This window comes from Rattus rattus, chromosome 3 (genome assembly GCF_011064425.1).
Source record: "Rattus rattus isolate New Zealand chromosome 3, Rrattus_CSIRO_v1, whole genome shotgun sequence".
In the NCBI taxonomy this organism is placed as follows: Eukaryota; Metazoa; Chordata; class Mammalia; order Rodentia; family Muridae; genus Rattus; species Rattus rattus.
In genome coordinates, this window is record NC_046156.1 from 21,308,309 (window position 1) to 21,321,007 (window position 12,699).

Genomic DNA, 12,699 nt, shown 5'->3' on the forward strand with positions numbered 1-12,699 from the left:
ACTGAGGGGGAAGGGGTCAAAGAACATGCCAGGCATGTATCAAAATCCAGTGCTTCACGTTACCATAGTCCATGAATTCCCAGTGACTAGTATTTCACACTTGTCTGGTCATTAAAAGCAAATTATCTTCTATATCCAAAGTTCATGTGTTGGAAGTAGTTCTGTTATACCCTGAGGGTCTTTGTACCTGACCAGCTGCTGTCCCACCTGAGGGTATGGTCCTTCCACATCACTGTTAACTGTCCAAAGGACAAACACCACACTACCTCCAAGTGTTAAGGTCCTAACAGTTCATCATATGATACAAAGAAACAAAACAAAAAACCACCGGGTTATGACTTGATCTACAGATACACTGTTTAATTAGTAAGCAAAGAATGTACTTGTTGCTGAGGGAGATGGAGGAGATAAGTCCCAATTATTAAGCAAGTTTAAAACTAGTTTGGGATCTGACCTTTATTGAGCTTATCCACCAGAGTGGAAATAATGTCTGTACAAAACCAAATGTTTGTTACTATAACTTCTGCATCACAATTAAAATCCAAACAGTTTTTTAAAAACAGTCAACTCAATCAAAACCCACTACTTCAGATTCAATAGCTTCTTTGAAGCCACAGTAACACTTTAATATGGTTAAGACTCGAATGCAGAAATTTGGTTGGTTGGAAGGCTAATTAAGCCTCCAACTTGCTCAAATAGAATTACAAAAAGGCAAAATTGTGTTTTTCACAGAGATACAGTCCACTGGAATCACCAACACTGGACAGCTGTTAAGAGTATTTAGAGTCCTGAGATAATAAGGAATCCAGGCATCCTTAGACAGTCTTCTGTTGTCCTTTCTTCCCGATCAGTGATTTGTGGATGTGTGGGATGACACCTAGGAGAAGGACAAGGATTAGTTCTACCTTTGTAGATACATTCGTATAAACAGTCCATGAACTAAAAGCAGGTAACTCTGCAATTCAAAGTCAGTCTTCTGAAAACATAAAACAAGTGAAAACCCGCGGGATGTAAAGGAAAATGAAAATCTAAGTGTAAATCACATTTCGTAAAACCACCCTGTCCCAAAATATTCTCTCCTAGAAGCAAGGGAAATATGAATTTTCTTGCAAAATAGAAGGTAGTGAGTTTAGGGATGACATACCACCACCAGCAATCGTAGCCTTGATCAGAGAGTCCAACTCTTCATCTCCGCGGATAGCAAGTTGCAAGTGACGAGGGGTAATACGCTTTACCTTCAAGTCTTTTGATGCATTTCCTGCCAACTCAAGTACCTAAAAGGCAAAAAAAATCTGATGATCAATATTCCAACTTACTTTCAACCAACGTCTGCAAAGCAGACCAAACCTCAACGGTGTTTATCTACCAACTGCTGTCATCCCCCACTACCTGAATGACAAAATTATGCAGAATTATGCAAAAAAGACTGAAGGAGCACGCAATTGCATTTGCAAGAGCAGCAAACTCTGGCACAGCAGGATCCTTGGCTGAACACTAGCTCCCTCTAGCGCTCCCTCGGTCTGCGCGCCGCGCTCAGGGCCTGGGAGTTTTCTTGCATCACTTTCCTCCTTCCCTCTCGCCACTTTCCCCCGCCCCCCAAAGCTTTTCCAGATCACAGGCGTACTCCCGCTTACCTCTGCGGTAAGGTACTCCAGGATGGCTGCGCTGTACACAGCTGCGGTCGCGCCCACACGTCCGTGGCTTGTTGTCCTAGATTTCAGGTGTCGATGAATACGGCCCACAGGGAACTTGATTTTATGCACACAAACAAAAAAAAATGCACAAAGATAGGAGATTCAAAGATAGAAAGATGATGTGCGCGCCAAAGCCTAGCACGGCGGTGGTGCACCAACGCGCCCTGGCAGTAACACATGTGATCGACGACCCCCCCAACCCCAGTATTCACAGTCTCCGTAGGCCAAGTCGCGACACATCACTCATGCAAAGATGGAACACCCATGCAGGGTGCCGACAAACAAGCAAGGGGGTGCAAACATAAAGGCCCGGTCACCCGACTGCGGCAGCAGCTACCCACCTGCAAGCCCGCTCGCTGGGAGCGGGAAACCGCCTTTGTCTTGGCCTTTCCGGAGTCCTTTCCAGCCTTACCGCCAGCCTGCGGCGCCGCCGACGCCCGCGAGCCCGGGAGGGACGGAGAAGATAGAATTACCAAGGCGGCGCGCCCTCCCCCACCGCAGCGCGTCCAGGAGGCGAGCGCGCGCTCGCGGCCCGCCGGGGTCCCCGGGCCGCCGCTCGCCCCCGCCCTCTCCCCTGCCGACCCCTGCCGCGAGCCCGCCGCGGCTGCGCGCCTCGCACCGGTTCCCGGCTGCGCCGTGCGCGCCACCCAACCGTCGCCTCCCGCCCGGAGCTCCGGGCTCACAAAACACCTCCCTCCGCTCGTCCCGACCCCGTCTCCGCACGCTCCCACTCGCCGCCGCCTCTCCAAGCACAGGAGACGGCGGCCCCACCCGCTCGAAGCCTGCAGCCCGCGGCCGCCCGCCGCCACTCTCACGTTACCATCTCGGACTGTGCTGAAGCTCGGACAAGCGAGGAAGAGACGAGGCCAGGGGGACGCTCAGCGAGATCCCGGCGCCCACTCCTCCGGCGTACCGCGATTCAAACTGCGCCTTCTCCCGCCTTCCTCGCGCCCTTTATACTGCAGAATGTTCCCTCATCCGGGAACTCGGCTGGTTCGGCCCACCAATGGTTGCCGCCCGCCCTCGGGACACGTCCTTGAGGTTCTAGCCAATGGGAGAGCGAGAAGCAGAGTGGTGGGGCGGGCGCTCTCGAGCTCGAGCGGTGATTGGCGCGTGTGGGAAGAGTGGGGGAGGCGGCGGGACGGCACCGGGAGAAGAAGGGCGCCGCGGCGGGAGGGCAGCAACAGAGCGCTGCGCCACCGAGAGTGGACGGTGGCGTCACGTGCCCGGAGGGAGGAGCTGAAAGGCTGGGGAGGAGCCCGCGCTGGTGTCCTCCGCGCTGCAGCCGCCCCCCTCCCCCGCGGTGCTCCCGAGACCACGTGAGCTTCCCTCCAGGTCTAGCCTGGCCCCTCGCGGACAACTGGGGCCTCACAGTTTCTCTCTGGCCTGGCCTTTCGTCTTTGCAGATCTCGGTTTCCAGATCTCAGTTTCCTTCAGACTCCTCCTTTCTGACAGGTGGCTCGATGGCGTCCAGTGAGAAGAGCTCAGCTCAGCCTCTACTTGGTGAACCACTTCCCTGATAAAGTGTCACCTACCCCACCCCCGGTTGTTTTTCACCTTCTTCCACTTCTGTCCTCACCTCTTTTGACCCCCCATCCCCTCATCCTGTCTCATAACAACAGTGGGGCCAAGTTACCTTGGAGATAACAAATAATTCTGCCTACACACAGGAAACTTGGGATGAAAGGTTTTTATAATGAAGTCATCAGCCATGTTTTTTTGCGGAGACTCCGCACCAATGGGACGCACCTACAGCCTAGTGTCTAAAGTTGACTTATTGAAACATCAAAGCTATTATGTGTCAGCTTTCCTACACCAAACATTCTGCCACATGACAAATGTTGGTAAATGGCAGTGGGGTAACTGTAACATGATTCACAAGCAGTTACAGATGGCTCATGTGGTCAGTTACAAATGCTGGGCTTAAATAGACTGTACACATGGAACTCTCCTGATGCCAGCCACTCAGACTTGCAGTTAGTAGGTCGACAACACGTGTGTATACCACTAGCTGCTTGGAGACCATAACTATCTGAATCTTTCCCACGTCATATTGACATTGCCTAATATGTAACACTTTCCCATTAAACATTGTTGTGGGGCTGTGTGGGTGGGCGCAGATGCTCATGTCATTGTGATATCTGTGGAAATCGGACAACTTGAGTGAGTGCTCTCCAGGGTTCCAGGAATGAACTCAGGTAGTCACCCTTGCACAGCTAGTACCTGTCAGTTATATCACCACTGGGTTATACTTTTTACATAGTTGAATGCTAGTATGAAGAGAATTTTGAAGCATAAACTCCACGTTATGTGTGCTTAAGTTTGGGAGGTTTTAGGAAATTCGAGGACCTCTCTGATTCCAAGACATTAATGCTAGAGGAGAGACTCCCAACAGTTTTGATGTCAGGGCTTACTGGAACTAAATAATTATAATGATGTCATCATATGCCAAAAACAACTAAAGCCCCTGCAATGCCAGTACCTAGTAGGCTGCATCAGAAGAGTCGCAAGCAGAATGCCAGTCTGAACTACTCACCGATTGTATTTCAGAAACTTAAGGACTGGCCTGCTGTGACCGTGGCAGCCCACATCCTTAATTCCAGCCCTTGAGAGGCAGAGGCAAGCAGATCTTTGTGAATTCGAGGCCAACACGGTCCACACATCTAGAGCAACAGAGTGAGGCCCTATCTATAAAAGAGAAAAAAGGTATAGGGCCAAGCCCAGTAGAACAGTTAACCCTGGCTTCTGATAAGATTTCTTATCAGAACATTAGTCCGTTCTCTAGAGAATTCTGCATAAGCTCGCTCTTATGAAATCCAAGTAAAGAGTTGACTTTTCTTCACTGAAGAGTGGTAGGAGAACAAACAAGCAAACACGGGTCAATTCTGCAGTGCCTCCTCCTCCCTGTGATCCTAGTTCTCACCCCTTTCTGCTCGTTCCTTGGTTATTTTGTTTTGTTTTTGCCTTTGAAACAAGATCTTAATTCTGTGGCCCGGGTTAGTCTGGGGTTTTCTTTATAGATCAGGTTGAGTTCAAACTTGTGATCCTCCTGCCTCTGCATTCTATATGCTGAGCTTATAGGTACATACTACCATGCTTCTCTAAAAGGTTATTAACCTTTGAAAGCTCAGGCTCCACCCCACCTGTCCTCGCATAGCTATTAAAAGATTTAGGAAGAGGTTATGCAGAGTCCATGGTGACGTGTGCTTGGCAATCAGCAAATGCTCAATAAACAGCTATTCTATATGGATAGTAAGGAAAGCACGGTAATTTGAAAGAGAATAGCCCCTATAGGCTCATAGTTTTGAATGCTTGGTCCCCAGAGAGTAGAACTGATTGGGAAGGACTAGGAGGTGTGGCCTTGTTGGAGGAGGCATGCCACAGGAGATAACTTTAAGGTTTAAAAATTTTAAGCCGGGCTGGAAAGATGGCCCAGTGTTTAAGAGCACTGACTGCTCTTCCAGAGGTCCTGAGTTCAAATCCCAGCAACCACATGGTGGCTCACAACCATCCGTAATGAGATCTGATGCCCTCTTCTGGTGTGTCTCAAGACAGCTACAGTGTACTTACATATAATAAATAAATCTTTAAAAAAAAAATGTTAAGCCAGTCTCTCTCTGCCTGTGTCCTTGCAGATCATAATGTAAGCTCTTAGCCCCATGCCTGCCTGCCTGTCTGCCCGCCTGCCTGCCTGCTATCATCATGATCAGGAACTAAACCTCTGCAACTGTAAACGAGCCCCCAGTTAACTGTTTTCTTTTATAAGAACTGCTTCAGTCCTGGTCTCTCTTCTCAGTAATAGAACAATCGCTAAGACAGAAGGAAAGACAAAATAACATATTCCTAATCCGTTTTTTCTTGACTAGCGTGCTTGTTTCTTTTGATAGGAAAATGTCAAATGTAAAGGCCACTCAAAGTATACAATGTGGTTGAATAAAAAGTGTCACCCATAGTCTTGAGTATTCAAACACTCGGTTCCAAGTTCAGGGAGATTCAGGTGGCACAGCCTTGCTCAGACACAGAGCGCAGACTTGGGGGTTAAAAGCTTCACACCTCCTCTATCCAGCGCACTCTCCCAACTTCATGGTTACAACTAAAGATGGGAGGAGCTCTCCACTTCCTCCTGTATCCCTGCCACTTGCTTCTATGCCTTCTACCCCGATGGACACTCACCCATTGGAACTCTAGGCCGTAAGCTCTTTCTGGAGGTTGCCTTGGTCATGGTGTTTATCTCAACAACAGAAAAGAACCTGATACGGAAGTTGGCACTGAGTGATATCACTGTAAAGAACCATGGTTTGTTTGTGTTTTGGAGGAAGAGTGTAGAAGAATTTAGGACTTTGAACTACAAAAGTGACTGCATGATGTAAGGAGAGCTTAATGGACCATCACAGTAGCCTGGAAGACAGTTAGTAGTGCTGAGAGCCATGTGGGATATCTGCCAAGGAGAACTGCGTGCACCGGATGGAGCCAGCCCAAGAGCTGTGTTTTGTAGACAGCAAAACTGGAGGGGCGGAGCCTTTGATACCAAAATAGAACTACAGGATTTGGTCTTTGCCCTGTTGAGTTTGGTCTTGCTTTGAGCTAGTATTTCCTGATTATGTTAATCTCACTGGGCAACAGTAAGACCACAACCACAATTTCTGAGTTAAATTCGAAGCAAGCTTTATTAAACACTGGCCAGAACTATGGACATCAGACAGGACCATAGCCAAGTTTTCTAGAATATGTGGCCTCGAATTGCATTAGTTCAGAGCTTATAAAAGCAAAAGCCACAAGGTTACTTCCCATCTTCGTCCAATCAGGAGCAAGCACACATCCTCACATACTTCCTGCCTACATTACCTGTCACGTATGTGTGATCAAGCACATCCTGTGCAGTTGGGGCAGTCAAGCTCGTTTGTGGAAGTGAAACCACGTGGCTTGTTATCTTACTTGAACAACAGCCCCCAGCATTGCAGGAAGTTACCTGTCCTAGGGCAGGTGGAGCTTACAGGTTAGAGGCATTGTCGTTTTTATAGATCTTTAAGCACAGAAATAAAAACTTAAAACATAATTTTGGCCACTCCAGTGTCCCTACTCCCGTCTTTTGGAATTGTACTGTAGGCTCTATACCACAGTATCTTGGAAGTATGTAATTCGCTTTTTAACTTTGCAGGGTGTTACAATTAAGAGCTTGCCTAGAGTCTTAGAAGAGACTTGTAAACTATGTTGAGACTGTGAAAGAGAATAGCACTGTAAAAGTTGGACTGCATATATTTTAAATATAAAATGACTTGTCCACAAGCCTATGCATTGCAGCATATGTGATCACACTGTGAACCCCAAGGCTGTGTACTGGGGGGAAAAAACCCTATCTCTAGTTGTAGTGTGGCTCAGACTTAGCACGCACCTTTAATCTGAGAGCTTTCTGTTTATTCTAAACAGAAAAAGATTGAATAAAGTCATCATGGGTCAAGAGGCAGAGCAAGCAACCAGTTGACAGGGAGTGAACATAGGGAAAAAACATCGTGAGAAGAGACAGGAAGACGGATAGAGATGAGCGGGAAGTGGAAAGGAAGGACATTCAGTTGGAAGGGTTTTTAAGACAGTGTGGAGAAGGAGAATGAGCTGCTTCCTTCTGGGAGGATGGTGGAGGAGGAAGGTCATCTGGGTGCTTTCTCTGCCTCTCTGAGCCAGTGGAAATTCAGCACAGGGTCTGGCCCCAAAGCCTTCATTTGGTAAAATCAAAGCTTGTGATTTTGTTTTAAAAACAACGCCTATGGGGATCAGGAAGTGGAATGCTATGGCTTGAATAAAAATGGCCCTGTCTTAGTTAGGTTTCTATTGCTATGAAAAAAAAACCACCACAAAGGCAGCTGGCAGTGTAAAGGGTTTATTTCAGCTCACAGTTCATAGTCTGCAATCCAAAGAAGTCAGGGCAGAAACCAAAGCAGGAACCCCAGGCCACAACCGATGCCGAGGCCATGGAAGAGTACTGCTTACTGACTTGCTCTACATGGCTTATTCAATCTCTTCTCATAGAGCCCAGGACTGTCAGCCTAGGGTTGGCATCACCACAGGCTAGACCCTTCCCACACCAATCACTAATTCAAATGCCCTGTAGACTCACCCACAGGCAGATTGTGTGGAGGCATTTTCTCAATCCCGGGGCTGAGAGTCCTTTCTTCCAGAGGTCATGAAATTCCCAGCAACCACATGGTGGCTCCCAACCATCCCGTAAAAATCCGATGCCCTCTTCTGGTGTATCTGAAAAGCTACATGTACTTACATATAATAAAAAACAGTAGTCCTTTTCCCAAATGACTAGCGACATAAAACTATGTAAAACAGGCATCAGGCATGAACACTTGGTCCACGTCAGCAGCACTGTTAGGGGGCACTGTAGGTAGTGTGGCCACTTCCGGTTCACAGTGCCAGCTTTCTGCGCCCTTGACGCGGTGTCCTGCAGTCATGCCTGTCAGCTGCGGTCATGCTTCCTTGCCGTAATGTACTTTTACTCCTCTGGAACTGTAAGCCCAAACAAATTCTTTCTTACATAAGTCGCTTTGGTCGGAGTCTTTTATCCCAGCAACAGAAAAGCAACTGATCTGCGCACGCACAGCCCAGTCACCTGCCCTCCCAACCAAAACCCCAGATTGCTTTTGTCAGTCATAGAAGGTTTCCTTCCTTTTCTCTCAAAGTAGAAGGCAGCACCAGCTTATCCTCTTTTCACAGGGATTGTCCTTTTCTTGGGAGGAAGGGTCTGACACAAACGTGTTACTGTTTGTGGGTTGCCTTTACTGTGGTCATGATTATGACACGTGTGTGTGTGTGTGTGTGTGTGTGTGTGTGTGTGTGTGTGTGTGTGGTTTTGTAGTGAATAGTGCTAGGAATCAAACCTAGGCCTTTCATATGGTTAGGTAAGAACCCTACGCAGGTCCAGTCCCAACCCCACAATTACCAATGTAATAAATTCTCCTATTACAAAAGTATGTACGAATATAAAGTAGCCTCGCTGCCGTGAACTTTTAACACCTTTCTCCTAGAAGACAGGCTATTTCCAGTTAGACTGTCCCCTCCCCAGGATTGTCCTGAGCTTTTCCTATAAACAATTTGAGATAATGTCACACTCGGAAATTCTAAATTTCTCAACTATGTCTTGCCTCAAATGCCTATTTTTAAGCAGAGAGGGACAGACTTCCAAGCTATTTCAAAGGATATCAACATTTATAGGCAATGGCAGAGTTTCTAACCAGTAAATTCCCGTCAGAATCTTGATCCTCTTAGGACGTGAGGCGGGGGCATTTTAAGGACGCCTTCATCTGTCAGTAACTGAATTCCAGAATGTGTTAAAATACAAACTGTTGACGGAGAATAAAGGAACCAGGCAGCCTCTCACACTCTGCATGGCTTCCAGTAAAGCAAGCGCAGAGCCATAGTTTCCGCGTTTATCGAACAGCTCACAGAGTCAGAAAAACCAGCACTGCGGGATTGTGAAAGGCTCAGTAAAGTGAGCACAGACAGACTCATGCAGCAGTGCCCACACCACAGTAGCCACGTCTCTTCCAAATTCCTCACAGAAGCATCCTTAAGAGATGCCATGGGCCTTAATTCAGTGGTGAAACAACAAACACACTTCTGACTGCAGATGCACGCAATTCAGAGATGCAAGGCATAAGTCGTAAAGGTAACCATCCAGACATCCACATCAGGGAGAAGACTCAGAGACTATAGATTCCATTGTATCCCTTTCATTTTTAATGTTTATTACTTGTTTTCTTTACTTTTTATCTTACGTCTATGGGACATTGCCTGCATGGATGTCTACGTACCATGTGCATTCCTGGTACCCATGAAGACCTCCAGGTGGCACTGAGGTAACTGCAGGTAGGGTTACAGTAGCCACTGTGGATGCTGGGAATTGTACCCAAGGCCTCTGGAAAAGCAATCAGTGCCTTTGGCTACTGATCCGTGTCCCTAGCTGCCTCTAATATCCCCTCTAACTCAGCAAAGGGCAGCAGTGCACACCTTTGATCGTAGCATTTGAGAGTCAGAGGCAGGTGGATCTCTGTTAGCACAAGGCCAGCCTGGTCTACAGAGTGACTTTCAAAGCCAAAAAGGGGTGTGTGTGTATGTGTGTGTGTGTGTGTGTGTGTGTGTGTGTGTGTGTGTGAGAGAGAGAGAGAGAGAGAGAGAGAGAGAGAGAGAGAGAGAGAGAGAGAACAGTTAAAAAAAAGTCAGCAATCCTGAGTGAGCTAACCCAATCACAGAAAGACATACATGGTATGTACTCATTGATAAGTGGCTATTAGCCCAAATGCTTGAGTTACCCTAGATGCCTAGAACAAATGAAACTCAAGACGGATGATCAAAATGTGAGTGCAGAGAGCTCATGAGAGCAGAATACAGCAAATACAGAGGGAAACCACTGAACTGAGAACGGGACCCTGTTGAAGGAATCAGAGAAAAGAACTGGAAGAGCTTGAAGGAGCTCGTGACCCCATAACAGCAATGCCAACCAACCAGAGCTTCCAGGGACTAAGCCACTACCCAAAGAAACATGGACTGACCCTGGACTCTGTGGGTTGCAATGAATATCCTAGTAAGAGCACCAGTGGAAAAGCCCTGGGTGTGTAAGACTGAACCCCTAGTGAACTAGACTGTTGGGGAGAGGGCAGCAAGGGGGGGGGTTGGGAGGGAACACCCATAAGGAAGGGGAGGGGGAGGGGATGTTTGAAAAACTGGGGAAAGGGAATAACATTCAAAATGTATATAAGAAATACTCAAGTTAATAATAATAAAAAAAAAAAGTCAGCAAGGTTTCAAAACTTGTGGACATTTATTGTTTTAACAAAAAAATGTCCTTTTCTCATGATATTTAATTAATACTGTAGGTATATATTAATGCTGATCTTTAAGAGTCATGGGATATAAGGAAATATGTGCATATGACATTAGTTTCTTAAATAAGATCCTAGTAGCTTATATTAGTATCTTATAATTCTTCTCTCTCCAAGTAATTTAACAAATCCATGTGTACAGTCATTCCAACATAACGACAAGGAGATGGCTGCAAACCCTTAGCATGTTTTGATCATTCTGTTGTCTCTAATCAAGATTGTTCTGTTGTCTCCATTTGTTTCCACTATAACCGATATAATGTATGTTATACATTGTAGCATAGGATCTGTAACACGTCCCAGCCATAGACTGTATGACAGCATGGGATTAGTTCTGCTAGCCAGTGAGGTTCTATGCCACGCAATCTGTCAAGCAATGGCAGCTAGAAGACAGGACACACTAGTCATAGATCCTTCCCTTAGTCTAGCTGAGAAGGTCAGACCAAGAGAAAATTTCAAACAGTGGTTCAGTCATTAAGACCATATTGATGAAACTCATTACACTATTATAAAGACCCAACTGGCCACAAAGTGGACAACACCTCTAGTTTACAGAACAGCAAATGTAGAGGGTATTTTTGAAGGCTTTATGTCTAACTGGGTTAGTGTGGCTGGAGTGGCAGGCTGCTCTACGGAAGTGGCAGTTGGAAGGCAGGTGTGACGGACATTCCTGTTTGTAATATAAATTTCCAAATTGTCATGTGCTGTGTATACTTATTGAGGACTGACTCTTTTTTAAAAAAAAGATTTATGTATTATATATAAGTACGTAAGTATTATATATAAGTACCAGAAGAGGGCAACAGATCTCTTTACAGATGGCTGTGAGCCACCATGTAGTCTCTGGGATTTGAACTCAGGACCTCAGTGCTCTTAACCACTGAGCCATCTCTCCAGCCTGAGGACTGACTCTTGAGAACAAGCTAATATGTCTTATTTCAAAGGAGTCTCTAAGTCTCCCTTGCCCTGGAGCAGACTGGCCCTCTGGCCCTGTAACAGAGAGAAAGGAGAATAGTAAACATTAAAAACATTGTGCCCTCAGAAACAGCTAGAAGGCAGTTACTGGTGCGGTTACCATTGCTCGTCCCATGGCATAAAAAACTCCTGTGTGGGGTCAGAGAATGCTGTGCTCTGCGTGTATTCTCTCAGTGAGACACTCCAGCATGGCTGTCTTAGCTAGGCTTCCCCAGTCATCTCTGATGGATGTTGTAAGCACCTGACTTGATGATGTCATCCTGTGCATCTATCTGCTACTTGCTGCTTGCTCCTCCACCTTTGCTTGCTACAGATTTGATAAACTCATTCACTCTCGAGTGAAAGCATGATGTCATGTTTAATCTTGGTTGTCGCTTGACTCTACTTGGACATAACTAAAACCCCGACACACCCAGGAGGAGTAGAAAAACCCACCTCAAATCTGGGTTATTTGAGATTGGAAGAACCCAAACTTCTGGTGGCAGTCAATCTAAAAGGACATGGAAAAGGAAGGTTCTGCCTTGTGCCTGCTTGCCCTGACTCTCACTGGCAAGTCCATCTATGCTGTTCCCAGCCATTCCTTCACAGCTGTTAGAACCTACTGCTGTGGGATTCTAGCTCAGACTGAGCTCCCCAGGACTCCTTGACACTGAGACATCCAGTATCAAGGGCTGAACAGCTACTGGATCCTTAGCCTTTTGTCGAGAGCCAGCGTCATTGGAGTACTCAGATCACAGCCTGGAAGCCGTGCTAATAAGTCCCATGTATATGTCCTTTCTATCAGCCCTGTCCCTTTAGAGAACCTGGTACACACCATCCTCTATACTGTTGATGGGCCTGCATCCACTTTCCTATCTCCTTCAGCCTTAGAACTTCCAGCTTTCAGCAGGACATAAAATAGGCTTGGTTTTGTTTGTTTGAGGTTTTTTTTTTTTTTAAGATTTATTTATTCTATATGAGTACACTGTAGCTGTCTTCAGACACACCAGAAGAGGGCATCAGATCTCATTACAGATGGTTGTGAGCTACCATGTGGTTGCTGGGATTTGAACTCAGGACCTCTGGAAGAGCATTCAGTGCTCTTAACCACTGAGCCATCTCTCTAGCCCTGTTTGTTTGAGTTTTTGGGGTTTTGTTTTGTTTTCAGT

At 46.6% G+C, this 12,699-nt stretch overlaps 1 protein-coding gene across 1 annotated transcript; it reads right to left on the bottom strand.

Annotated features, from left to right (window-relative positions):
* Positions 1–332: 332 nt before the first annotated feature.
* LOC116896216 (histone H2A.Z) lies at positions 333–2,667 on the bottom strand. The gene is made up of 5 exons (XM_032897271.1): positions 2,515–2,667; positions 2,036–2,113; positions 1,635–1,748; positions 1,145–1,274; positions 333–877 (listed from the first exon to the last, which is right to left on the bottom strand). Exons 1-5 carry the CDS (start codon positions 2,515–2,517, stop codon positions 816–818), a joined length of 387 nt encoding a protein of 128 aa, XP_032753162.1. The 5' UTR covers positions 2,518–2,667; the 3' UTR covers positions 333–815.
* Between the last annotated feature and the right edge of the window lie 10,032 nt (positions 2,668–12,699).

Coding starts and splice junctions, on each gene's coding strand:
- LOC116896216 (XM_032897271.1), bottom strand. Junction 1,275..1,634: donor TGGAGTACCTTACCGCAGAG/GTAAGCGGGAGT, acceptor TTTGCCTTTTAG/GTACTTGAGTTGGCAGGAAA. Junction 878..1,144: donor GGCTACGATTGCTGGTGGTG/GTATGTCATCCC, acceptor TCCTTCTCCTAG/GTGTCATCCCACACATCCAC.